Here is a 25,858-nt window from a genome sequence, read left to right on the forward strand (position 1 = left end):
TTAGTGTTTCTATCCGTTTTTTGCGCAGTTACATAACGGATACTAGTATAGTCAATAAAATCAATTTTGTAGCCAATGGCCAGGAGCACTGGAAACCTGTTTCAATATTACTTCCCGTTCCACGTTTTAGTTTGACCCAGTGGCAGTCATCTTCACACTTCACGTCATCTACTTATGGAACTTCCTACCCTCATCACTAAAATGTAAAATTTCTCTGCTTTCATTTAAAAAGTCATTAAAAGATTATTTCTTAAATTTATGAAATTTTATTTAGGTGTACCAGATTGCTATATATTGTACTAATGATGTGTGTTTTAGTAACATGTCTTTTCGTTTTTTTTCTAGTTTAGCATTGCTTGTTTGTTCAGTTCTAGTGTTGTGGTGATTCTAAATTTACTCATTATATGCAGTGTTTGTTTTTTTGGTTTTTTATATGCCTTCTTGCTTTTCATATATGGTTTTTTCAGTTATCGCTGCTGCTGAATTTTTATTCAATTGGAACTATAACTGAGGGTCCCGTTGCCATCCCATACTGTGGGACCCTAGTTTGTGTATTGTATATTTTGTATTTACTCTTGTCGTAATAAAAATAATTTGATTTGAAACATCACATATCTTCTACCAGGAGGAGATTAGAAGAATCCCATGATTAGAGGACTGCATCCTGTCATCACCACATTTTTTAAATGTTATGAAGCTCTACCCCTTGAGGGTTTGATTACAGTACGAATTTATAATATGCATGAACATTCCCTCCATCTATGAAGGAGCTCCATAAAGCCAAGTATTGAAGATTTGGGTGTCACGAGAACTCGCCACTATAGCCCTTTCATCACTACCGTTTTTATTCCCATTCGGGGGCCAACACTTGTGGACTAGCGAAGCAGTTGCGATATCAAGTTGCCTGAAGAACCATGTTCGATGCAAGTCTTATTTCTAAGGTATTCTTGCAAGACTGCCTTTACCTTCAGACCTCCTGTAATTCCACTGCCGTATGATAACGTATTTTCTCATGCTTTTTCATCTTTCAGTTTGGTTATTGTGGGAAGGAATGAGTGTGCTCTTAAGCGGTGTTGGAAGGACTGCAATTCTGAGCTGTTTGCAAGTTTTGTATATGCCTTGCTAAACTGATCACTGGATGGTCATTCAGAGGCGATCGGGAATCTAAGCTTAAATTCTGTGCTCGAAATAGTTTGCCAGCAAAAGATTGTTAAGGAAAGGGCAGAGTGTAGCAACAGACTTCTTTCAATACCTTGCGAGAAACAGAGGAGAAATGCGGAGTATGTAAAAATATCAAGAGCTTCATTAGCACTTCATACCAAGCGTTTTATTAAACGTCGGTGCAACACACATGCAACTGCAATGAAATGTAGTTATACAGCACGAAAAGTTTTGAAGCAACTTTGTACCTGTGCCTAACATCCCAAATGGAATTGAAGTGCAATATATAGAATCATTTTATCTTTTTTTTAAATCGAGATCTATCTAACTTAAATTATATTTCCAATAACTGGGAGTTTACCCTGTTCACATATTCACCACAGAAAGCTCATATAATCCTGACATTTTTTGAATTTCATAAGAGTTCGAGGCTTTGAAAACTAATTAATTTAGTATTTCTAAAACCTGCATTCACCCCAATTATATACATACTTGATGCTACAATAAAGTAAGAAATGTCCTGCTTTTGAGATTCTTTAGTTACTTCATTTTTAATATTGATATTCAATACAAACAGACAGAAAATTCTTGTAAAAAACTTTATTTTAGATGCTCAACTTACAGAAAAAAATTGACTAGATACCTTGGCAATCTCATAAAACCTATAAATGTGTCAACTTGTTCTGGAAATGTTAACAGAAATACAAGAACATCAACAAGAGTACAACAGTAAGATTACCTGCAAACAACGTTATATTAGCAACTGCTGACTTGTCATAATTAGCTGGGCGGAAAACCTGAACCCTTGGGTTTCACAAAAAAATGAGCATCTCGCATTACAAACCTGCAGAGCAAAAGTGCTGATGATAGATGCTTCCTCACGTAAAACTTCATTGGTCAAGTACGTTTGCTCTAAAAATTGTGCGTGGAGAACTCATAAAAGTGTAACCACTGTGGTTACAAGAGGGCACTATTCAAGTCATTTGTGCTAAGCAGTAATCTACGATTGGTCAAAATTTGCATAATTTAACATATTCTGAAGAGACTAGAGGACAAGGAGGAATAGCAAGGGCCACTCAGTGCAGGATAGCAAGAGCAAATAAAAAACTTCGTTAAACAAATCATAACTTCAGTCTGGAGTTAATTGTCAGTTTAGCAAGAAAAATACGGGGGCTCACTGGACATGGAAAAAACAGCACAGACCTCGAGACTTAGGCGAGGTAAAAGCAGTGTATTCAGGCAGTTTCAAATTCAGTGCAGCTGCTATGTGAATCTTGTCAATATCATTAAAGTTACGCTGTATAGGGTAAGAACACTTATTAGAAATGCCGCAATAAGAAAAGTAGTTTATCTCTTAAAAATTGAGCTATCAGAACTAACGGCAGTCTCAATTGCCCTGTAGGAACTTAACATGCATGTACATACAAAAAAAAAAACCAACGCAGAAAAACATCTAGCACCACTTTATGCATTTGTGTGGGAGTGTGTAAATTTTATCACAAAAAAAGAAAGAAGGCCCCTCAGGTCTACAAGTCTGAACAGCAAGTGCTGACAGGTGCGTCTGTAACCATGACAGCATAAAAGAAATGCTGCTAGGGTTTCAAGTAATAAGTACAAACAAATGTTTAAAGCAAGATGTAGGAAAGACAGCAAAGACTCAGGTCCTCTCAGGATTTCTAGCACACAATGGCTGGCAGCACAACAGTGGATCACCAGCAGGCATTGACTAAACTCCGTGATGGAGACTGATTTGGAGATTGAAGCTCGGCACCAGGGGCTGCTTGAAAAGTTCTAGTGATTGCAGTCAATGCTCGAGAGTTGATATCTGCAAAGCAAACAGATAGCCTTTCAAGATAGCTGTCACCAAAAATAGGTGCTAATAAGAACTTCACAGAAGCAAAGAAACTGTGTTTGGAATATGGAAACACAGTTGCAGACACTAATACTGAAGAAAGTGTGCCTGTACAATGATTTCACAAAAATTTAACAGTAGTCCACTGGTAGAACAATGCAAGTTAATACTTTACACTAGAATACCAAAAGTAGTTCACTAAGTGAAGCAACAAAAATTGATTGATTGATTGATATGTGGGGTTTAACGTCCCAAAACCACTATATAATTATGAAAGACTCCGTAGTGGAGGGCTCCGGAAATTTAGACCACCTGGGGTTCTTTAACATGCACCCAAATCTGAGCACATGGGCCTACAACAGTTCAGCCTCCATCGGAAATGCAGCCGCCGCAGCCGGGATTTAAACCCGCGCCCTGCGGGTCAGCAGCCGAGTACCTTAGCCACTAGACCACCGCGGCGGGGCGCAGATAAAATGGCGAGTAGCCGGCCGTTTCATGACGCGACGAATTGTAGGCAAAGGTGACGAATGGCAGCGCTATGTCCCAATCAGTGTGGTCGCTAGATACATACATAGAAAGCATGTCTGTCAATGTGTGGTTGAGGCGTTTCGTAAGGCTGCGAGTCCGAGGGTGGCAAGATGTGGTGAAGTTGTGACGAGTAGCAGAAGATCGAAGTAGATCATCAATCACACGAGATAGAAAGTAGAGACCACGTTTGGCGAGCAGGTGAGACGGAGCGCCATGCTGGAGAATGATGTCGTAGAGCAGGAAGTCTGCTACCAACTAGCTGCGCGACTGACGTTGCAAACAAGCGATTGCATACCGAGTGGCATAATCTGTGGCCACTGCAATCCATTTCCAGTTGTTGAAGTGAGAAAGGGGCCTAGCAAGTTCAATCCCACTTGATAAAATGGCTCGACTGGAACTTCAGTAGGCTGAAGGAGACCGGCAGGGGGAGTCATAGGCTTCTTTCGGTGCTGGCAGAGATCACAAGATGCAACGCGACGGTGAACGGAGCAATTAAGGCCCTCCCAGAATACCCGTCGTCGAACAAGGTCGTAGGTTCTGGAGACACCTGTCCTGAAGTTGGGATGTCATTAAATTGTTGCAGAACATCCTTGCGGAGGTGATGTGGTACAACGAGTAAAAGTTTTGCGCCGTCGGGGTGTAAGTTGCGGCGGTACAAAATGTCTTGGAGCAGGAATCTGCCAAGTGAAGGGTCAGTATGGTGCGTTTGAAGGCAATCGGTGATGGAGAACAGCGATGGATCTCGGCACTGTTCGCCTGCCACGTGCACAAAGTCAGTGATGGCTAAAACGTAGGCATCGGATTCCAAATCTGTGGAGTTATATGGATCAAGAGGCTGTCGGGATAAACAGTCAACATCGCTGTGCAACTTTCCAGATTTGTACACAACCGAGAATGTACTCCTGTGATCGTAGTGCCCATTGGCCGAGTCTTCCCGTAGGATGCATAAGTGTTGACAGCCAGCAAAGCACATGATGGTTCATGATGACTGCGAATAAATGTCCATACTTATATGGATATCTGTTTGCAATGACCCAAACGAGGGCTAAACATTCCTGCCCAGTGATAGAATAATTTTTTTCAGCTTGCAACAGAAGGCAACTAGCGTAGGCTGGTGCCACACGATTGGTGCCATTCTGTATCTGAGCAAGTACAGCACCAATGCTATGGGCACTTGCATCGATCCAAAGCTCTGTTGAAGTGGCTGGATCAAAATGAGCCAACACAGGTGGTTGTGAGGGTGGCAATCAGGGATGCGAAGGAATGTTTTTGGTCCTCACCCCAAAAAAAGGCCACATTCTTTTTGAGGATATCCGTGAGGGGCCTAGCAATATCCGTGAAGTTGATGACAAAGCGACGGAAGTATGAGCAGAGCCCAATAAAACTGCGAACTTCTTGTGTAGAATGTGGAACCGGGAATTCTCGGACTGCACGGACTTTGTCAGGGTCGGTTTGCACACCAGTGGCGTCAACAAGGTGGCCGAGTTGTTTGATTTGCCAGCGTCCAAATGCACATTTCGACGAATTGAGTGGGAGGCCAGCGCAACGAAGAAGGTGAAGAATTCCCGAGATACGAGGCAGGTGGCTTTCATAGGAAAACGAGAAAACTATTACATCGTCCAGATAGCAAAGGCAGGTCGACCATTTTAAACTGCGGAGAAGAGATCATACGTTCAAAAGTAGCTGGAGCATTGCACAACCGAAAAGGCATGACCTTAAATTGGTAAAGGCCGTCAAATGTAATAAATGCTGTGGTCAAGGGACGAAAACTACTCGGCACTGTGGCGGCAGTCAAGTGCATCATCAATTTGGGACAGAGGATAAACGTTCTTGGTAATCCGATTCAGGTGGCGATAGTAGACACAAAAGTGCCAGCTGTTGATACTAAGACAATGGGGGATGCCCATGAACTCGAATGCTCAATGACGTCATTGCTGAGCATTTTCTCGACCTCTCTTTTAATACCTTGACGCTCGGCATGAGACACGCGGTAAGGGGCGTTGGTGGAGTGGACTGGCGTCACCGGTGTCGATGCGATGGGATAGCCACGCTTGTGCGGCCCAGGGGACTGTCTTTGATGTCAAAGATATCCAGGTAAGAAAATGAACATCCCGAAGCGCTGCAACTTGGGAAGGTAAGAGGTCGCTGGATATCATTTTATCAAGAAACGCCTTATATTGCGGGGTGATGACAGGTTTCGTCACAGTCTTAGTGTCAGGGGTGAAAGAAGAAATCGAATGTTCATCCAGGGTGGAAAGTTCGGCTAAATTGATGCCTGGAGGAAGAACTTGGGTCGACGTAGAGAAGTTCAGAACAGGTAGTAGCGTCGTGTTAGCAACAACCACAATGGTACGTGGTAGTGCGGTGTGGTGCGTAAGCGTCAAATCGATGAGGGGAGCCACCAGATAGTCGCCATCAGGAACGGATGGAAAGGGCAACATAGGAATGTACATAGCAGCCTGGGGCGGTAGCCGTAGAGACTCCACGGATCGTAGCCGAGCGAGACTTGGAGGTGTGAAATTGGTGCACATAAACAACTCGAGCTGTAAGATACCGGTAGAACAATCGATGAGGGCGGAGTGGGCGGTTAAGAAATAAATACCAAGAATGACGTCAGGTGGGCAAGCATCAAGGACTGCTAAGAGAACAGAAGTGTGGTGGCCGGCAACAGTAATGGGGGCATTGCACATGCCAAGCACCGATGTTCGACTTGCGTTGGCCACTAGAACAGTAGAATGCATAGCAGGTGTGAGAACCTTTTTCAGGCGAGATCGAAGTGTAGAACTCGTAACAGATACTTGGGCACCAGTGTCAATTAGAGTAGTAACGGTGAGGCCATGAAGAAACACTCGAAGTAAATTGAGTCTTGAATTTGTAGCCGGTTGAGGGTTTTCGTTCCGAATCGTCAGCGCAGTGCCACCTCCAAGAGCTGCACTCGTCAGTTTCCAGGGGGATGACCAGAATAAGCCGGTGATGGACAGAGGCGGCGTTGAGGCGAGCGTTACAGCTGACCCTGAGGTGGCGGCGAGCGGCTAGGCCAGTTTCTTTGGGCGGCGACGTCAGCGTAGGACGGTTCGGAGCGTAGAGATGAACGGCGAGGTGAAGGCTCCTGAAGATGGTGATCCGAAAAAGTGGGCTGCAAATAGTGTCCACAGTCCAGATGGCGGTCGACATTAGGAAAGCTTGGCCGGGAATACCATCTGTTGCGGCAATGGCTGGAGATGTGCCCAACATGAGAGCAAGAGAAGCAGATGGGTTGGTCATCTTGCGTGCGCCACTGATAGATTTCGGTAGCGTGGTGGAAACAGAGGAGCCGAAACTGCCGCAGCGACAAGTGGAGCCGAGTGGTGGTCAGCGTTGTGGACGGGAGTGCTCAGAGGCTGCGGCACGTGCCTGCCGGGCTGGGGAACCTCGACGCCCAGGTTGGCAAACTTCCGACGTACGACGGCTTGAATAAGCAAGACTGTTGCCCAGTTGTCTTGCGCAGGGGGCCGATAGGAAACGAGTGCCATGGCCTCCAGCTCCTGGCGAACAATTCTTGCGATATTGGCAGGAGGTGCAAGCGGACAGGGCATTGCAGAATCCTCGCAGGACAAAGTCTCAGCTGTGTTCGGAAGTCTCATGAAGTGGTGGGTTATTCGCCTGCTTTTGGTTTGTTCAAATAATCGGCGTTCGGATATGATGGAGTCGACAGTGGTGGAGTTCTTACACAAGTATGTTGAAAGCATTGTTGGCAATGCCTTTTAACACGTAGGTGATCTTGTCCGCCTTCCTTACGTCTTGGTCGGTCTTCTGGCACAGTGCCAGTACGTCCTGGATGTAAGCGACGTACGACTACGTTGATGATTGAACACTCGATGCGAGTAGCTGCCACCTGACGTGCAACTGACCGTCCGAACAAGTCGTGAAGCTTCTGCTTGCACACATCCCAGCTAGTTAATTCTTCATGTGTCTCATATCAAGCGCGTGCTGTACACGATAGGTAGAAAGGAATATTTGCCAGCATAAGAGTCTCGTCCCACCTGTAGTGCTTGCTGACGTGCTCGAATAATGAGAGCCATTCTTTGACGTCTGTACTGTCCGTACCGAAAAACGTGCCAGGGTCGAGAAGATGGAAGGGAATTGCAGGTGATGGAGCCGGCAGGAACCAAGGCCTGAGTGCCTGTTTCAGGCATCGCAACTGGACAAAGGTGGCGTCCACTGAGGAGTTCCAGAGCCAGGTTGTGTTGAGACCCTACACCTTCGACCAAAAAGATGTTACAAGGAAGATTTATTCATCGACAGTGGGTCTTGCCAACGCTGTACAGAGCAAACAGTCATGCAGGCCAATGACGGAAGCTCGAGAGTCCAACCCATAACAAGCACGTTGTCTTCCACCTTTTGGGTGTCATTTCAGTGCTTGTGTCAGAGCGACAGTTCCATACACGCATCCTACACGTATCATACACACATACACGTACACATATTTTCCGGTCCCTTCAGGTTCTGTTAGTCTGAAAAGTCTAAATATAGTAGACTCTCAGTTGAGTCAAAGATGAGATGTCAGTGAACTTCGCGATGTCCTCTGGCTTTTTTGGTTTGCCATTACCAATCTCTGGAGCTACACAGTATTCCCAGCCCAAACTTTTTACCACTGTCACTCATTTACTGCAGCTCTGGTTTCATCCAAAGTGTCTTCATCGGTAGAGATACCATGAAGAAAAAAGACGGGCATCTGGACAATCTTAGATTGAGACAACCAGTACAGCTCAGCATTTGCATATCAGAGGGAATGTTTTCTTGATCACTCATGCAATGATCTCCAATACGAGGAGCCAGATCCCGCAGATACTATTTATACTGATCTCGCGTAGTGTGCCAGACCTATTGGTGCAATTTAATGCACAACTCTCCTCACTCTGTATAGTGTCACGGAGTCTGAGGTCACGGCTTCCCATGGTGGTTCTAGTAACGACCGAGCGCGTCATGCACAAATGACCGATACAATGGCTGCGACGAGCGATTTTTGAGCTCATAGCGTCATTTGTCAAGAGAAAAGAAATGTATTTTTAGCAAGCTGAGAATTTGTGAATTCCAGACCGCATGCAGCACTACAACATTTGGCTCTCGTGTTCTTGAGAGCCGCGACTACTGATCGGCAGCGTTTTCTGACCAGGCTCAAAAAGTGTTGCAGGGCCCCTTTAAAAATACGCTGATAACTAGATCCATATGCAGCGACATCACGATGTCTAATGTGCCTAGGAGAGAGCATGCACTAGCGCAAATCTTGAGAGATTATCAGAAAGAGAAGTTTGCACCTTATAGGTGTAAAATGGTCTGGGTTCAAGGCAAACCACTAACCTAGGAAGCATCTTCATTCATGGTATCATGTGGTTATTTGCACATCAAGCCTTTCTTGTACCTTTTATTTTATTTATTTATTTATTAGAATACCCTCAGGGCCCGTAGGGCATTACAGAGGGGGTGGGTACAACATTTATAACACACAAGAAAAAAGACAAAATAAAGAAACTGCCAGATGCGCAAATCAGGAAGCCAACATAAGTCAACTAAAAATGTATAAGAATTCAAGCACATACAAGACAAAGATAGATAATGGATTTTACATGCAAGAAATAAAGTTTGCTCATGGCTGGTTGTTTTTCGAACTGATTAATTTTGTTTTAGTTCTCAGAACTGCTGTGCGACTTCATTTCCACAGAAAATGCTATGAGCCTTTCAAGTCATTCTATGCACAAACTGTGCAATATTAATGACTCTCCTCACTTAGTATAGTGTCACCGAGTCTGATGCTCGGAGTCTGCATGCTCACTGCATGCAATTCATACAAGGAAATAATGTAGCTTAAAATCCACACTAACATTCGCACCTGACATTGCCAATAGCATCTTCTTGCGGGCACCATAGGGAATGCATAGCTGCTGAAGATCAGAGTCAGTCATGTGCAGGAACGTCTGGAGGTCAATCTGCAGTAAATTGATGGCACTGTTACAACCTAGTTGCAGGTTGAAAGCTTCGTGCATGAGGAAAACAATTTTCTTTAAGCTTTGTGACTTTTAGGGACTTCTCAGAATTGAACCATTTAAAAAATAAAGCTAGACACCGAATGAGATGCGCCACCAATATCTACTGTTAAAATAAAAATCTGCAGTTCCATGCTCTAAAAACATATGAACATGATACATTCCATAGTGAGAGAGACTGGGAACAACGCAAGGCCCAAAGATGCAGTCTGCCAATGCAATACACACTTTCTTGCCCCTACTGCATATAGAAAGCAGAAGGTGAGCATGTCAGCGGTGCAACTGAACTTCCCTGTGCATTTGCAAAGCTGTTGTGACACTATTAGTGTAATAGTGTCACATCGTCACTTCATGATGATTGGGCCTGATCTTAATCGAATATGTTCATTGCAAGTGGCTCTTAAACACAAGCTACGAAATCGAGTCAATAATTTTTTAGAAAGTTGGTACCACCGATGGGGTTCAATAGCAATTAACAGTGCACCGGGTGACACCGGCTAAAGAAAGTTGGCAACTAATGATGACCACCCGATTAAATGTAACAAGCAGAAAATGAAGGAAAAAATGTACCAACCTCATGCTGCTGGAACACATCCACATATCTGCCCAAACCCAGTTGGCTGAACAAGTGAGGAATATCTATAATTTGCTTCTCCTGTGCCTGGCTGTGAGCACCAACACACTCAAAGAAGTTGCTTGCACTGAATCCTGCCTCTGAAAGGAATAGTTATTTTAGTGCAAAATTAGATTTCGAAAGCAATTCAGCACACAGAGTTAATTCAACAAAGAACGATAACAGTGCCATGTGCAAGCACTGTCACTAAATTAGTACTGTAATTGTAACACTTTTCACATTTAAGTATCTAATAGCTTAACTTAAATATACAAAACATTGCATCACAGATGAATACACTTACTAACAATGTTTTTTTGACACTAATTGATTCTCATAGCCACATGCAATACTAAATCTAGCACGATTGATTACTGGGAGCATAGTAACAATTCATTTACATTGTTATATCTTTACCTCTGTTTATTATCACCTCCGTATATATTATACAAAGCAGATTACTAACAAGAAGGACTTAGAGCAATGTGTTGCAAGTGCACTACCACTCTTTTTATGCAGCAAATTCAGTTGGCTTGTATTGCCCCCATAGCAAAACAATAGCACGATGGGACTAAACTTTAACAGTTTTTTTTAGAGGAGAAAAAATTTTCGAACTTCCTGTGGACAAGTTGCGATAATTCTCAATCCTATGCGCTTTTCTCTTGGCTTTTTTTCTTGGGCCACCTTAGGGTGTACAGACGTCTTGAGTTAAACCGAAGTGGCGTTTTAGCCAAGTTCAGGATTTTATTTTAGAGTCTATGCACCACACACCGCCAAAACGAAAATATTTGTATATATAGTAAACTTTATAGATAGCTTGACAAGTAATTTATGAATTTTATTGATGGTCGTGTATTATGCACAAATTCTCAAAAACATCAATTTGCTCAGTTTTTTGTATGTTCTAAAGAAGAAAAATTTTGAAGCTATCATGAGGAATTGTCTTATAGTATGAGCATGTTGCTCTAAAAACAAAAAAAGCAAGTATTGAAAGAATGCATGAAATGGTTAATTTATAGAGAATTTTTTTTGCACCTGGTTCACCATTTCGTAAACTTTAAATGGTGGTAACGGGCACAAAAATTTTCGCTGCTCAGAATATCTAGGAAGAATACTTTAGAACTAATGACTATATGTGTGCAATTTTCTCAAACTATTTGACAGAAATAGATTTTTGGCAAACGCCCTGGTTGGGACAGTTGGTGTGGAATGACCCATGCAGCGGTAAGATTACAGCAAGAAACTTAGGCACTGCCCCCACCAAGAAAGCAAGGTGTACAGCTGGCTGGCATATAATTACTTATATTTTACATGCCAGAACATGATACGAGGCATGCCATAGTAGAAGATAACCACTGCAGCAATAGTGAATCTGGATTTTGTACGGGAAGTAATGGAGTAGATTTTCCCGAGTAAAAGTGTGCCCACCGATTTATCCAAAGCGGCCACTGAACTGCCACTCAGTCTAGGCACTCATCTCAAGAAGTTGGCCTCAAGAAAGAGAAAAGGGTACCGAAAGCTTGCAGGGTGATAGGAATGCAAACAGCTGCTGCATTTTTTAAATGTTTTTTGCATGGAATACCTTAGTCTCCTAAACTGATGCAACTGTATGAAACTGCTATGGGATAAATAGCTCTATGGATTAGCAGTATTCAATAACCGAAAGCAAAATCACCTCAACTAATTATTCCCCCTCTCCACTCACTACAGACAGGTTTGTTTTATGTCACTTGCGAGTATTTTTCAAGTCTATACTAATATGGTAAAAATACATTCATCATGGAGGCATAATGGTGATTATCACATGCAGACCTACCAAAGTTGGTGCCACAGTGCTGAGTGTCATCCGAGTCATTCATTATGGACCCACCAGCAGCACCAAGGCAGGCATCAGCAGGATTGCTCCAGACTTTACTTGGAGAGGCCTGGTCAATAGATGAACATACCTGCACATGACAGTGGCATCTTGCTACCATTATGAGCTCAATTATTTTACAGCAGAGCTCTCATGTTCGAGGATGGCTGTGTATCTTAGACAAAAGAAACTCACCATCATGAACTACACACACACACTCTTCGTCCTTTTCTGTATCACTCGTAGAACATATGCACCGATTGGACCGGCGTGGGATGCTATAACTGATGGGTTAGAAAATTAGGACAGAGAGAGACAAGGTTGTTAAAGTAAAATTTGCTGGAGTGGAGGAGGCACGCTTCAGGTGAAGCAACGTCTTATCATAGGCAGAAAGCGTGCCTTTCGCAACACTAGCCACTGCGGCCACCCAAACCTTCAAGATGTTCTCTGGAGTTGTGGCGTCTTGATATTGTTATTGACACATCATTCATTGCTTACTGAAATCAAGTGAGAAGGTGCTTTGGGATAAAGCTTTAGTTGTGAGTAGTAAATTTAGAGCTTGACGAAAACTTCTCGGTACGCCGAAACATATGCTGACAGCTCACAACCTGCCTTCACATCCCATGGCCATTCTTTTTTCCAGACAGGTTTCTTAAGAACCAAAATATTTGAAGTCTGGGCATGCTGTTGAACATTTGTTTTCTTAAGACGATGGGAAGATCAAAGCCAAAAGACTGCGATGTTAGAGGCAGTTCTGGCCAAATTGTTTCAAATGGACTGCGTTGCAACCCTGCAAGTTGTCCGGCTGGGCTTGATGCATTTATAAAACGCCTGCTAAACCCAGTGATAGCGTAGTGATAGCTCCTTCTGCTTGTTGATACCAGTAGATCTGTGCACAAATAGGAAAAGGATGCACTGTCAACTATTCATTGGATTAAATAAAAGACTCCCTACATTTTATGATTGATTCCTTATGTTAAAAGGGTAACACTACTACGAGTCTATTAAACTGTTTGGGCAAAACCCAGGGACCCATTTCTTTTTAAGTTCGTGCCTTTTATTTTGTTATTCGTGGAGCAGAGAGTAAAACCACGCAGTAGGTGTGAACAGTGCAATGCTAGTTCCAGCTGCAAAAAAAGCGACCATAACCGAGGCTCAGGGTACTCCTACCGATACATGTATTCAACTTGAACGGCTTGTTAAAGATTTGACAGTTGTGTCGCCTACCCGAGCAGCTAATACAAAATTAAAAAAAATGCGCCGTGCTTCCTCAGGGGAGATAAAACAGCTACGAAACAAAATGCTATCGCAGAGAAATTGCAGACACGACCAATAGAGCGGGGTTTATCCTCAAGCTACAATAAGGAAGGAGGGTATTCACTGCATGCAGTCTTCCCTCTTACATACAGTAAATCCTCCATAAAGCGCAAAAATGCCAGAAAGGCCTGTATCCATCTGAGTTGCGGGCGTTTGTACACTAGAAGTGCAGTATTAATGCGTACTCATATGCTGATGGAGAATAGAAGTTTAATATCGAGCACATGTCAGCAGAGATTTGATTGATATGTGGGGTTTAACGTCCCAAAACCACCATATGATTATGAGAGACGCCGTAGTGGAGGGCTCCGGAAATTTCGACCACCTGGGGTTCTTTAACGTGCACCCAAATCTGAGCACACGGGCCTACAACATTTCCGCCTCCATCGAAAATGCACCCGCCGCAGCCGGGATTCAAACCCGCGACCTGCAGGTCAGCAGCCGAGTACCTTAGCCACTAGACCACCGCGGCAGGGCATATGTCAGCAGAGAACACTATAGGAGAATGGCATACAGTTTCATGAAAGGAAAGGATGGATTCACAGCAGAGTCATTGTCTCGAAAAAGCTAGCCCAATGATGCCCAGAGACTATACTGTATCTGAATTCGCGACGATACTCTGCGTGTTCATATTCTCGATGACTTCAAAAAACTTGAGTGGCATCCTAAGCTATTGGTTAATTGGTTCATTGGCAGGAGCAGAGAAAAATGAAATAGTACTAAAAACGATAGAACCTATTGAAATCTCGACTGCAAGCTGAATTTTAAGCAGACCATGGTCTTGAGAAAAGAAACGACTTTCAATGAAAGCCTTCCTTCTCGAACATGCGAGTGTACAGAGCATCAGACAAATTTACATTTATATTCCACGTAAAGAAAGTCATCGAATTCTATATATGCATAAGATTCAGTCACATGAAGAATAAAATAAACCGGAAAATGAGGGCAGAGAAAGTTCGCTCTCCTCTCTCGAGTGTGCTTTTTTTTTTGAACAGGCATTACACGTACCCTCCATCAATGTGCATGCTTACAAGGAAAACCTCCAAAAGAAACTTAGTAAAGTAGACTGTATTCTTACCGGCCGTTCTTATTCTTAACAACTTGCCCCTTAAAGGCCGCCATAACCGTTAAAAACCACAGCGGAGAGATGTGGCAGGCGCTACGGATCCCGTATCTTGCCTATGGCAAGATGGCCGGGGACTGCGTTCTATTGGTATATGTTGGCGGCCTCCACTCCAGCAAGATTTATTTAAACCTCCTTGGAGAGAGATCAACCAGCACACCCACGATGCAAAGGCGTAAGTCGTAAGAAACATGACCACTCTGCTAGCACGCCTGGATTGCAGAGTGCTAGCAGAGCCTTGCATCAGGGAAGTGAGTGTGAGGAAAGATGCAAGGATGACAAGAAAAAGAAAGGAAGGGAGAACAAGCACAGATAGAGAAATAAAAAGGGGAGAGAGGAAGAAAAGGAGAGCTAGAAACTTTAGAGAGAAAAGAACAAAGAAAAATGGGAATACAAAAAAAAAAAAGGCAAGCATAGCCATGTATAGTATGGTGTATCAAGGAGTGGGAAAGATGAGGGGGTAAAAGCCTAGCACAGCCAGGACCGTCCAAGTGCCCACCACCTCTGCTTTGACCCAGCCTTGTGCCAGTTAATGCAAGCTGTACTTTTTTTCAAACAGAGCACTTCTGGCTGCTTTCCAGAGCCATTGATGTATGAATGATAGAGGAAAATTTTAAGGACTCATTTATATTCATTCGACACACCATTAATTGAAACTAGTGGACAAAGCCAAGAAAAGTACCTATAGGGGATGCTGTTGGTAGTAATTGTGATGTAAATCTGAATAAGGTAAAGTGGTCCCTAATAGTGGAAACATTTTTATCCAAACCTGCAACATTTGAATGATGCATCCAATGATTTGACAGCCACCCAGCAGCATCACTGTAGGCACAGTAAATGCACCAGACTCAATACGCGAGCTGTGCTTCCCTCTGCTGACATCAAATCAATGTGCTAGCAAATATAATCAGACATGCCCATTTTGGCCCCCCAAGCAGCACATGGGAATTCTCTTCACTCGAGCTCTTTTCCACGAGGTGCTCTTTCACCATGGCAGATGTCCACAGGCCTGCAACGAGTTGTTACTTGGGGCCTCAGTTCGAATAATTCTCATTCGAATACCCTGTGTACCCTTCCTTTAATTAGCTGATAGCATGTACTTAATCAGTCCTGTCGTACTTTGCATACAACTGTTGCACGGTGCCACGTTTCGGGTTAGTAAACCTGTGTTGACAACTGCCTGTGGTGGCTTTTCTACACAGTGTCAGAGTCTATGAACCCGACCATAGAGTACTTGTGGCATTGCAGTGTGGAGCGAGCATCATTTCCTTTCCTGACTGTGCTTGAAAAATAAGTCTGAGGTGAACCTGTCCCCACAACTTAGAGCAAATAGCACATATTCGTTGCGTATATTCTGCTCTGTATTACTATAGTAATAGAATTTATATGGACAATCAGAAGATTTTTGCAGTTCACGCCATGTCCCATACATACCTATATATATGAAAGGCATTAAAATGAGTCATTTTAGAGTGGCACTCTTATAAAACAGGAGAGCGGTCACAACACGTCAAGTGGTAATGGCGGAACCAGCCCGAGTACCCAGCCAACCAAACGTCTTCTTCACCGACCTAGTCATACCCCTGCCTTCATGAGTAGCACTCATCTTCACTACAGCACGAAGAAAAATAAATCTAAAGAAAATAAACCTCCCATTGCATGTTACTTTACAAGTGTGCTAATTTAACCCCTAACAAGAGAAAAAGCATTGCTGAACAATTTTGCTTTATCTTTATTAAAGATATCAAGCCTTTCCATTTCTATGTGTACTCAACTCAGTCAAACTTGCAGAGTGGCCGACGACAAATGGTATCATCAGGCACTACTTTTGGTCGCAACAAAGCTCATTAAAAGATGAAATTAGACATGCAATTTAAGGACTTCTGATGACTTCTCATAAATTTTGATTGCAGTAAAAACACGGTCATCAAAAATCACTTAACACCATTAATCTTGATAAATCGGCAATCCAAAACAAGCAAAAAAAATGGCTTTTGATGTCTTTTGGAGTTTCTCCTAACCTCTAAATGGCATGTGCGCTTCTCTCACAGAAGAAAAAAAATACCTTAGTTTCTTCGAGTTTAGGGGGGCGCCTAGAAGAGCTGGCGACATTGCGTAGTTGAATTTGTCCCTTGACCGCACTCTCTGGCATTGATTTTGAAAAGCCAAAGCCAGACCAGGTGCTTGATGGCACCCTCTTGGTAGAACCAACATGCTCTTGCATTGCTGCAAGGAAAGCGTTTGCATGAAGCAAAAAAATGTCTACTAAATACAACCTAATGTATTACATTTAATAAAAAAAGAGCTAATAAAAAATTTCTGATAAATAGCATCTCTAAAATTCTGCTTAAGACATTGCTTAACATTCACTCAAAAAATGACAGTTATTCATCACCCCTGAAGTCCTTTCCGGATGTTTTTATTAATGTTACGTGCAGCATTAACTCCTGGCTCCTGGACTAAACCCAGGATGGCGCAGCTCCGGCAGTTTTAGTAGCCCTTTATGGAGCAGGAAAACTGCTTTAGAGCAGCTAGAGAAAAAAAAGCAAGGGAACCCCTTTAGTTATGGAATAGCAGAGTAAAAAAACACTGTTAGAAAGCTACTTTATGACAGCCACGACAAACAATGTTCCATGCCAGTTTTTCAAATGGTAAAGTCACCAATATTGTTAAGAACAAAGCCTCCCAGAAGCTTTTAGCAGCCTAGTGGCACTGGTGATTGTAGTGCAAAAAAGATTATCGCCGAACCACAGCAGCTGCCCACAGCTTCAAAATTCTTAATGCTCCTGGCATCACCGGTGCAATGTATATGCATGAAGCCTGTGGCTGCCTGGCAAGCCCGGAATTTGGGACTAGTATATATAACCATACAAGTCAGTGCAATAAAGTTGCATTTTTTGTGCTGGCTTTAGTTTAATCCACAACATTCTATCCGAAATCAGTTTCTATTAAAACTAAGAAGCCCTGGTCCCTTGCTTGTCCTGTTTTAATGTTTTAGAGCAGAGTGGCCGAATTCCAGGAAATACGTTAAAGTAATCCACAGCACTAAAGTTCACTTCAGCAACTAAATGTACGTAACAAGAGTGCATATTTTGCATGCACTTTTCACATGTGCATGCACTTTTCAATTGACATATTACACTGCATAGCACTGCTTGTTTGTTTCAATGACAGGATGATGAAAGCACGACAGGCAAGATGCCTAAATAACAAACTAGTTTACTATAAGGTATGAAAAATAAAGGGTTCAGCCCAGAAAAGAAAACATAGAATCTAAGCAGAGATAGATATTCCCTTGAAATCATCAAATCACATGCATCATCAGTGCAGGTTTTCATGATTTTAACAAATAGCTGATCTCGCAGCTATGCTAGAAAATGAAGTTTAAACTGGTGCAGGAATAGCTGTGTAAATGAGTAAAAATATGCATCAAATTTCAGATGCTTTTGGCTCACTCTTTTCATTTCTGCACTAATCAAAGATTAGGTGATGACCACTCTTTGCAATGCTGAGTTAAATGGCCAAGCAGATGGCCTTTCAATTACAGCAAGCATGAATGTTCAAGCTGATCATTAAAACAATTGCTTGTTTGGCTAAATCCACATCATCTGCAAGGCAATGATATCTCAGAGAATAGTGCAGGTGCAGCTGACAGAGCACCTTCTGTATACCTCGTTGAAGTACAGTGTTCTCAGAACGTTCCTTATTGACCTCGTGGCACAGTACTGAAAGCTTGTCTTGTGCTCAACAGAATGCATATTCCCAGTTCGCGTTTTTACGGAAATGAAGACAACTCAATCGAAGGCATTGTCTTCGAGCATAAGACATGGCAGTGGTGTGTGGCTTTTTACCCACAGATATTTCTTGAAGTGCTTTCTATTACACTAGAAGTATAAAGTTCAAAAAGTAGCAGATAATGCATCTTAACTAAGTTCTGTAGCCCCTTGGCCTTTCAGTTACACAAAGGGAAGGCCAAGTGGAAGGCAAAGTGAAGGGAAAAACATCTTATTTGCAGCAAATGAGACTTTGTTCTGACTGCTTTCGCCAAGAATTTGTTTATTCTTTAGAGTACAGCTTGCCAGAGAATAGCTTCTTTTGGCTCCAGAAATATTAACAGCACACTCTGCTATATCGTTAAGAAGTGACATTTTTTTTTTCTCGCCAATCAGGACTGCTTGCAAGATAACTAGGAGCTTGTTGTATTGGCTGCCTCTACTTATGCTTGCTACCAGACACTGTGATAACACCAAATAGAGCACTGATCCATAGCATCCATAGTGCAAAGTACAGAACTGTGTGTACGTGAACCATATGACCGCCGATATTTGCATCAGTTGCAATTTATTGCATTGGCACGCACTACTTTGTAGTGGCAGCAAAACTGTCTCATTGAGATCGCCAATAAACAAACTATGCTATATTAAGGAGAGATGCATCATGTTAGAAGAACATGAAGTTGCAGAGACTGAAATACTTCAATATATCAAAATTTTGTTATATTAAGATTTAACTGCGAGAGGTAATTATTGGTGTTATACATCATAAAACCATAACATAATTATGAGAGATGCCGTAGTCAAGAGCACCAGGAACTAACCACCTGGAGTTCTTTGACATGCACCTGTAAATGCAAACAAAAAATCAAGCTTTTCTTTTCAGGAGCGATGCTCTTAAAGATGGAGGTAAAAAGTCGGATGTTCACAAAAACCCTTCATGCAGTTGCTTATCATGTGCCATTGCTTATCAGCCACACCGCCAAACACAGTCCGCGCAACGAGCAAGCTCAGCGTAGTGGCTGCGAGAGTTCAGTAGGAGGCACGAGAGACCTGTGCTTCTACAGGGAGTGCGACAGGTAGCTTTGCACATTTGTTCTTGTGTTGCAGTTTGGATATTCTTGCATGGTCTGCGACAGGCTGTAGTTCGACTACACCAAGGAAATTGATATGTGGGGTTTAACGTCCGAAAACCACCACATCATTATGAGAGATGCCGTAGTGGAGGGCTCTGGAAATTGACCACCTGGGGTTCTTTAACGTGCACTCAAATCTGCTACACCAGGAAAGACCTAGCATCAGCCAAGAAGGACACATTAAGTCTCCAAGATGAACTAACTTCGCAGTTCCTTAAGCTTTACATAGCTAGTGTTAACTTCTTTTTGTAGATGTCTGTTTTCCCAACTTAACACTGCAATTATAAAACTAGATCCCAACTAACCTTTAGTTGCAAGCAACTTCCTCCTTTCATAGTCCAGACGTGGCAAGGGACTTCCAAAAGTCACTTTCCTTTCACAACCAACAGGACCCATGTTTTTCTGGTACTGAGGCATCGAGGAATCAACATATCTAATAGAAAAAAGGAAAGGTGGAAACAGTTTTTGCAAAATAGTGCTAGCCTATGTACTAGGTCTTAAGCAAGAATTATATAAAAATACGATACATCAAGAAATCGTGTATACCTATAAATTAGGGAACCAACAGAGCAAGTCAAATACAGATTAATAGTAAAGAACCTGAATGTGAGGTAGGAACAGTTAGGAGATTCTTCAAAAGATTCCAAAGTGTTCTACATTTTATATGAATGAGCAATATATGGTTTTTAAAGAATATACTCAATGATGTTTCATCAATTTATATTAGAAATGTGAGGGAATGTGAGAATGTGAGAGGTGGGCTACTTTTGATGATGCATTTGTATTTATAATATGTTGCAGAAACGCCCTTTCCTGTTATTCTCTTGTTTCTAGTTCTACATGCAGTTTGCAATTCGAGGAGAATCTACGAGATTTTTGCCAAATTACTTAAGATACAAATGGCTGGCTTTCCCTGGATACACACAATAGCACACATCTTTTGTGCATGGATGCTGAATGACTGTAGCCTATTCTAGTGATAAGGTTTGGTTTTTGGCAACCTTAGACAAATTTACATAAAAATAAGTTTCTTCATACACATTTTTACAAAACTACAAATAATGTAAATGCAATAGCAATCACATAAACACCACAGGTACATTTTTGCCACACATAGCAATGAGGTTACATATAAAGTACAACGGCATAAATATAACCCTCTGGCCCACGTGTTGTATGTTCACTGTTCAAAGGAAAGCACGTAAGAGTGGAAGATAAATGCAAGTCAAGCGAAGAGGAAATGCGCCAGCTGTTTTCAGTTGAGAAAAAGGCCCATGAGGGTGGGGCAGCACGGCTCCAACAGAAACTGCATACCGTGACGAGTAGGAGACAACTTAAAAAGTGCACTTGAGAACCACAGAAGAAGAAAGTGACTAGTGTGCAGCGGCACCTTTTTAGCGAGCGCGAGGAGAAACCGATTTAATTCTTGAGGAATGAAACTGAAGCAGCAAGCCAGGAACGCTGGCAAAGGAGCTGTGTGAAGAGGGATTGTGGCAGCTACCAGCCCATTTCGGCACCTGTCCTATTCTTGGTTGGAACCTCCAATGAGCTCTGACACCTACCAGCTGCACGCGACCATGACCAATGAGGCATGAAAGCACAATGAGGCGCATCAACACGTCAAGCCACCACAATAACAGTGACCAATCGAGTTGTGCGCCTAATTTACTGACAGCACCGCTAAAAACTAATGCTATAGCGTGTAGGAAGAGTAATTCAGGGAAGATTCTCTCGCCACTGTGCACAAGTCTATTAATGTACAGCCACCCAATTTTTTACCCTGAACGTACAAGCATCGACCGCCGAGTCGAAGCTTCTGTTCAGGGCGTCCTGGTGTCCAAGTTCCTAGAACAGCCTAGCAGAAGACTTCATTGCAGGCATACATGTATTCTTGTTCATTTTGGCCACTGTGCTCGGTTACACACCGCTTATCGACTGGGCGATCGACGCTCGCGCGTTCAGGCTAGAAAATGGGCAGCTGTACGTGTAGCTCTTCCTGTGCTGTCCCGTCTGTCTACGCCACGTCCCTGATTGAGTTCCTGGACTCGCATGAACCCTCCTTTGCTTTCAGTTACTGGGTGTGATCATCTGTGCCCCATCATGACAGACAAGCAGAGTGCCCATACCTTTGACATGCTGTGTTCTCACCACTCGCTTTGCAGTGAAGCAATGAACTGCATCAAGGTCACTTCACTCACTGCAGCCGCCATGTTTCTTTAAATCAGTATTTTGTGGAGTTAAGCCAGATCAGATGCTAAAGGAGCTAGCAACAAATTGCAACAGCTGTCAGTCTTGCTTGGTATAATATTCCATTCATCAATTCTACATTACAATGAAACTGACCTTTATGCACCTTCTGTCACAGAACGAGCGCTAAAAATGGGTGCGCCGCCAAATTCTTGCGATAACGGGCGGGAGAAACGCCGCGAGGTCAAAAGAAAAAAAAAGAAAACAAACATCCAAGGCTCCCCCCCCCCCCCCCCCCGGGCGCGCGCTCTTCCCTCGGAAGCGTGGCTTCGCCAATGAACCTCCTCATTCCACAGCGGCGACCGAGCAAGCGCTGGAAAGTTCCAGAAGGAAATAGGCGTGGTCACGGCGGGTTGAGTCATCCATCGCGGAGGGCATTCCAACCGTCTCGCCCTCTTTCCAGCCTTCGCTGCGTATCGCGCCGACGAAATGACAAGAACCTTCTGGAATGTCGTGCGGAAGGTATTTAACCGAGCAGCGGAGACGAGAGAGCAGGAGAAGACGGAAGTTAGCGCCAGAGCGCGTAGGGTATACCGCCATGTAGTCGGCGAAGGTTTTGTCTGTAGAGACAAAGCAGGAGAAGACGGAAGTTAGCGCCAGAGCGCGTAGGGATTCCGCCGTGTAGTCGGCGAAGGTTTTGTCCGTAGCGACAAAGCAGGAGAAGAAGAGGATTTCCACCTGAGGGGTGAAGGCTCGAGCTACAGGCAAGAGCGTGTGTTTACCGCTATCGAGCGAAGACGCGTGGCAACAGCTGCGTGTGTGAAGCCGACGTGTTTCCGGCGAAGAAGTTGAAGCTTGAAGAGTGGCCAATTGAAGACGCGAGGTTTCCTGGAAGAGAAACTTCAGGGGGCAGCGGAACGACAACAACGCTGGACTTTGAGTGAGTGATTCTCGGAAGAGTATCATTCATACTTTTGTTCCAAGGACTTTGGACTGAATAGGTTTTCTATCTCTTTAGTCCTTAAGTGTCTTGGTTGTTCAATGCATGCGACTGCATTGTAGTATGAATTGTAGTCTGTGTCCGTTGTTTTGAGTGTGGTTGATTGTATTGTATAGTACGTTGGTTGATTGGTGACATATTGTACTCAACTATTGTGGAGTGTGCATACTCGGGTATTGTTTTCGATCTGCCATTATTGAGAATATAATTTTGTTTGTTTATCAACTCTCGGCTCTGACTTGTTCTTTGGGCCACAGCCGGCGTCTGCTGGCGCGCCAATAAGGACCACTTCTAAATTGTCCACGCTTTCGTGGTGCGGTTCGGGGGGCCGATACTTCGGCTCTTGGAATTAGCCCGGCGATCGCCTCCCTAATTAACGGGACCTGTGTGACACCTTCACAAGCAATAATCACCCGTAATGTACAGCTGGACTCTGGATAGAGAGATTATTACTGAAGCATGGAAACAATATGGGATTTTTTTTTTTTGGTAGTCATTGTAGCAGTTTGTCAAATTAATGTTCATTTGAAGCAGCAAGCATTATGTACCAATTAGAGGTGATTTACTTAGTGTAATCTATAGTGCAAAAAGAAGTGTCAGTACATTATGTATGCATATAAATGTGTACACTAAAAGCACGTTTACGCCAGACTGACATGAAATTCACGAAGACTCGATACAGATGCAAACAATTGGCCGAGGATAACAACGCTTCCAAAGATAGTGTGCTGTTATAGCGTAATGTAAAGGCAGACCAAAAACACCAGCACCAGGAAAACTTTTAGCTATCTTGTCATCTAGTGGCCAAGCGAGAATGTGCACACCTCCTGTGCGACTTGAGAACTGGCTGACATGACTAGGAGAATGACGCGATATAAATGGAGCTTTTAGTGTATAGTCAGCAGACTGTTGGTGTGGTATAACAAGGACACCTACATGGTGAAAAAACAGCTCCTGGTGACAGCTGACAGTCTGAAATCGGTGTTTTGTCAATTTAGTGTAAAATTGCTAAAACTGTACAGTTGAAGCAAGAAAAATGTACTCTGGTGATCTACAACCAGAGTCAAAATAGTGAAATGTGGAGTTCTTTCTCCCTTGCGCACTGATAAAGAGTGCGAGACAATCCATTTTTCAAGGTGGTAGAAAGCAGTCCTTAAACCTGCATTTTTAATGGTATTGCATCACCAATTTTCAAATCAAATAATATACGGGATATAAAGTCTCAAAACCACGATATGATCACGAGACGATGTGATGTCCTTTAACGTGCACAGACATTGCACAGTACACTCGCCTCAAATATTTTATCTCCATCGAACTGCAACCGCCATGACTGGGACCAAACCCACAACTTTTAAAATGAAATGTGTGCCAGTGTGGTTGAGCATGCAAGCAGCGAGACTGAAGATAGTATATTTAAAATATGCGCATTGCCATGGACCGCTGTAAATGGTCACATATGCTCAATCAAGGATCACGCCCGGTACTCACTATCGGTGTGCTTAGAAGCGTCATGCATTGCAATTTCACTGCTTTAATTTTACCCCAAGTTACCACAGATATCCACTGGCTGTCCATTACAAATACAAATGTCCAATCGTATGGATATCTAACACGGATAGCCAATGGACATACTGTGAAAATCCATGTCCCATGTGGTTGCTTTCTGGACGTCAAAACTGGATGTCTGACCGGAGATTAAGTTTTGAACGTTGACTGGGTGTACATTTAAGGACATGCCAAGGATATGTGTATTTGCTCATCAGTTATTGTGAAATTAGAATGTAGTGAAAATATATCTACATCTGCCGAATCCCGAGAGACAATCCTGTAAAATTTCATTAGAGATGCTACTATAAAATTCATTCAAACTTCGGCACACACACTTGATCCCAGGATGCCAATTTCGCTTGATGCGGCAAAACAATCCGATTCAATATGTGTATCGTATGTCATAAAAAACAATGTATTTAGTGTTATTATCGCATGTGAACTGACAAATGCGGATCGAGCGTGTCATAGCAGTCATCCTGTAGGCAATCTATGCGCCAGCCTCGACACTTCTCAACAAGCGGTGCATTGCAGTTGCTCAGATTCCTCGAACGTACACGTCATGCTAGCCATGCCTTTCTGGATGTGTTGGGAGAAAACACACGCCATTGTGCCCATTGTCCCGAAACCTGCTTGACCAGCGGTGCTCACAGGGAAAGAGTGCGATAAAGGGTGGTGTTCATGTCACGTCGCACGCATGTATGCCGAGCCGGTCTCCGAGGCTCCAAGCGGCAGAAGGCAGATTTTTTTTTCAACTGTGCCCTCATGGACATCAACAGCATAATGTGAAGTTATGAAAGATCACTCTTCTAGAAGAAACACCGAAACGTGGCATGAGCCCACCACTGTTTTCGGCAGAGATTACCACGTCAAGCAGCAGCAACCCCGCTGCTTCAGCAACCCCGCTGCTTCAGCAACCCCGCTGCTTCAGCAACCCCGCTGCTTCAGCAACCCCGCTGCTTCAGCAACCCCGCTGCTTCAGCAACCCCGCTGCTTCAGCAACCCCGCTGCTTCAGCAACCCCGCTGCTTCAGCAACCCCGCTGATATCGGGCATTTATCTATACTGATCACGCGCTGACTATTGCCCATAATTTGTATAAGCCTTGCTAATACGTGGCATGTTTCTAGTTCTTTATTTGCTCGGATATTCCTTGCTATTAACCGATTTAGGACGAGCACGTGGTCAGTGCCTCTTAATCTTTAGAAGATGTGCTACACCCAATAGTCTTTCTCCTGTGCTTGTCCGTGTGAACGTATTGCGGTCACTAGAATAACTTCATTTTTTTTTTAGAATTTATTTGCAGCAGAAAAGCTCCGGCGGAAAAAATACTGGCCTCCAAAGCTGTGTGGGTACGTTGTTCACATGAAAGGTTTTCTTGAATATGCACTAACTATATACACACAAACATATATTCTCGAAGGTCCTGTCAATGTCCATGTAGGATGTCCTAGAGGAATGTCAAACGAACAAAGGTAACAAATTTGTATGTCCTTCGTACGTACAGTGTACATCCGTGGACATCTGATGGATGTCTGGAATATCCGAAATGTGTGTCCCGTCGTATGCCTATCGGATATCTGAGGTTACTTGGGACGTCACTAGCACCAATATTACTCTTGCAGTGGTACGATTTATAGATGCATGTACAAATGCATACATTCATACATAATTATCAGCAAAAAGTTGCATATTGAAACAACTGCTGGGAATCATGTGTGTGTGTGTGTGTGTTGGCTC

The 25,858-nt window shown here is 43.2% G+C and overlaps 1 protein-coding gene across 4 annotated transcripts in view; it reads right to left on the reverse strand.

Moving 5' to 3' along the window:
* Window positions 1-1,746: 1,746 nt before the first annotated feature.
* LOC119187751 (protein bicaudal C) overlaps window positions 1,747-25,858 on the reverse strand; it is a 125,261-nt gene continuing 101,149 nt past the window's right edge. For 2 of the 4 annotated variants that reach the window (XM_037435824.2, XM_037435826.2), the window contains 6 exons: window positions 19,687-19,814; window positions 16,538-16,698; window positions 11,994-12,123; window positions 10,139-10,278; window positions 9,411-9,507; window positions 1,747-2,986 (listed from right to left, as the gene is read on the reverse strand). In XM_037435824.2, coding sequence (XP_037291721.1) covers window positions 2,871-2,986; window positions 9,411-9,507; window positions 10,139-10,278; window positions 11,994-12,123; window positions 16,538-16,698; window positions 19,687-19,814 — 772 coding nt within the window. In that variant the 3' untranslated portion in view covers window positions 1,747-2,870. Of the gene's footprint in view, window positions 2,987-9,402; window positions 9,508-10,138; window positions 10,279-11,993; window positions 12,124-16,537; window positions 16,699-19,686; window positions 19,815-25,858 lie in introns of all 4 variants that reach the window. The other 2 variants (XM_037435825.2, XM_075878834.1) reach the window with 2 other exon arrangements.

The sequence above is a fragment of the Rhipicephalus microplus genome, chromosome X (assembly GCF_043290135.1).
Source record: "Rhipicephalus microplus isolate Deutch F79 chromosome X, USDA_Rmic, whole genome shotgun sequence".
In the NCBI taxonomy this organism is placed as follows: Eukaryota; Metazoa; Arthropoda; class Arachnida; order Ixodida; family Ixodidae; genus Rhipicephalus; species Rhipicephalus microplus.